Below are 2,609 nucleotides of genomic sequence, written 5' to 3' on the forward strand. Positions count from 1 at the left end.
AGCCAATGGCACAGTATGTCGCATTCGATATTGCTAAATGCTATCACAGATAAACACACTGCCTTTATTTGTACATCTTTCACACATAAGCATACCTGCAACATACAGCCTAAGTTACAGTGAATCATGACAATCAATGGTTAGCTACCTCCTCACATACTATATAAACTATAAACTATCTGTAGTACGAAATATCACAGATAAACACATTGCCTTTATTTGTACATCTTTCACACATAAACATAACTGCAACATATAAGCTACATTGTTAATCATTACGAAAATCTATCAATGGTTAGCTACCTCCTCACCTAATGTATAAACTATAAAACTATCTGTGAATCATTAGAAAAAATATATCAGTTGTTAGCAACCTCCTCACATAATATCCCCGCTGCAGGGGGTCACCTTGACGTGGTGGCGGGGCTTGAAGCGTGGTTGGCGGTGCCACCTACTTTGGAGGCATGCCTACCTTTGTAGGGTTCGGTATTTGTCAGCTACGTGGACCAAGCGCCCCCTGCATCACTGGTGGAGGAGGCCTGCTGGTGATGTTAGTCCCTGCCCATTTGCCATCTAGGGCAGGACAGTTGCCTCCCCACGTGTTTGCCGTGCGTGGCGTCCCGTAATGCTGGGAGACGGGAGTCCTGGAGGTTGAGCGACGCTGTGTATGCTGAGCCCTGCAGCTAGCAATACACCTCTTTGGTCCCTTATTCTGGCAAGACGGGTGGCCTGGTTGGGCCCGACCAGGTCAATCGGCTGGTCATGCGTTGGCTAGGGTCAAGTGGGCACTGGGGGGCCTGGTGGCTCCTACCGTCCTGGAGTCACCCTTGTTCGGGTTCCCTGGTGGTTACCCGCGTATACTTCCCTGCTGCCTCTGGGGTCGCCAGTGGCATTGTCCCTGGCATAAGACCTCCCCTTGTTGGGCTCCGTGGTGGGTGGAGGAGTGGGGGAATGAAGTTATTAAATCTTTAATGGAAACTAAAACAAACAATAAATATGAGGAACATCTGGGCCACTTAAAGTCTGGCCCAATTACATCCCCGCGTGAGGTCTTGCCAGGCTTTTATGAACAAGCCCACTTTGCTCGGTATTTGGTGATCCGGGCAGTAGAGGGTGTCAAAGTGGCAGAACTGGACATTTTTGAAGTCCATAGAACAATCGTTAAGACATGTGGCAGGGAGCCAAAAATTTTGCCACAGCACGATGGGAGCCTGCTTGTGGAGGTTACCTCCCCAGAGGAGAAAGACAGACTCTGTTCTCTATCTGAGGTATCTGGGGCTCCAGTTACATGCTTGCCGCATCCCACATTCAACCAATCTCGTGGGGTAATCTACTCTAGAGAGCTGCTTAGGTACTCAGAAGCAAAGCTTCTTGAGGAAATGAAGGTACATGGAGTCATCAAAGTGGAAAGATTTCATAAGAAAATTGATGGTGTCCTTCTGCCCACGCCCTCCATTTTGTTAACGTTTGAGGTCACTCAGCTTCCCTCTTCCATTAAGGTTGCCTGGTTGTCCTTAAAGGTGAAGCTGTATATACCCAGTCAGAGACGCTGTTTTCATTGTCAAAAGTTTGGCCACGTTAGCAAATACTGTCGACGATTGTTGCAGGGCCTTTCTGCGATATGTGCTACATGTGGAATTTCCCATGAAGATATAGATTGTTCTGGTACAGAGACCTGTGTCAATTGTGGAGGTGGCCATGCAGCTACCTCCAAAGCTTGTGACAAATACAAATTTGAGTGAGGTTTTGTCTTTGCGGACTCGTGAAAGGATTACCTTTAAGGAAGCTAAACACCGAGTTATGTCTATGTATATACGACCTGGAGTTTCCTTTGCTTCAGTTCTATCACGGTCCGTCCAGTCAGGCCACAATTCTGGTGGTGATGAACAGAATTCTCAATGACGTGAGAGTCTGGGTACTCGGTCAACCTCCAACACATCTGATAGGATGCAGATTCTCTCGGTGCCTGTCAGCAATAAATTTGCAACTTTGGTGGAAAGTACTGATGGAGAAGACACCTCAGTTAGTACCTGTAAGAATATGCCCAAGAATACTTCTGTGATTCCATCCGAACTTGTACAGGCTGAGGTACATAGCCCTAAACGGTCCTCCAACAAACGCATTCATGAGTCCACTGAGTCATTGACAGATGTTCCCCCAACTAAAGCCTCCCATGCTGATCAGGGTGGCCACTCTGACGGTGCTATTGTATCGGGCATAGATACTGATGTCCCGGTCACTGATACCGAGTTGGATGGTTTCGCTGTGGCCTCAGACATGAAGGTACCCTCTCTAAAGCCAGGGGATAAGCCCTCCCCTGCTTGTCAGGACCCCAGCCCTGAGGGATGCACGAGTGGTTGCAGTCCTTCTGATGGCACAGCATGCTCTGATCTGACTGAGGCAGCTTGCGGTCCCTCCAACAAGTCAGGTGAGTCGGTCACTTCTTCCTCTGTGGTACCGGTTGTTTCTCCTCCAGTTAACTCAGACAATTCTGCCCTCTCCCCTCCACGTTCGGAGGCCAGGACCCTAATCCCTCCTGCTCGACCTCTCAGCTCACTGGGGGCCCTGGGCAGGGTCCAGAGTAGCACCTCCCCTCCTGTTGGGCTCCA

The 2,609-nt window shown here is 49.1% G+C and overlaps 1 protein-coding gene across 1 annotated transcript; it reads left to right on the top strand.

Annotated features, from left to right (window-relative positions):
* The first annotated feature begins 971 nt into the window (after positions 1 to 971).
* On the top strand, positions 972 to 1,742 carry LOC145417119 (uncharacterized). The gene has a single exon (XM_080285901.1). It carries the CDS (start codon positions 972 to 974, stop codon positions 1,740 to 1,742), a length of 771 nt encoding a protein of 256 aa, XP_080142027.1.
* The last annotated feature ends 867 nt before the right edge of the window (positions 1,743 to 2,609 follow it).

The sequence above is a fragment of the Coenobita brevimanus genome, chromosome 109 (assembly GCF_032717465.1).
Source record: "Coenobita brevimanus isolate Jiangsu-jjx chromosome 109, ASM3271746v2, whole genome shotgun sequence".
NCBI lineage: Eukaryota > Metazoa > Arthropoda > Malacostraca > Decapoda > Coenobitidae > Coenobita > Coenobita brevimanus.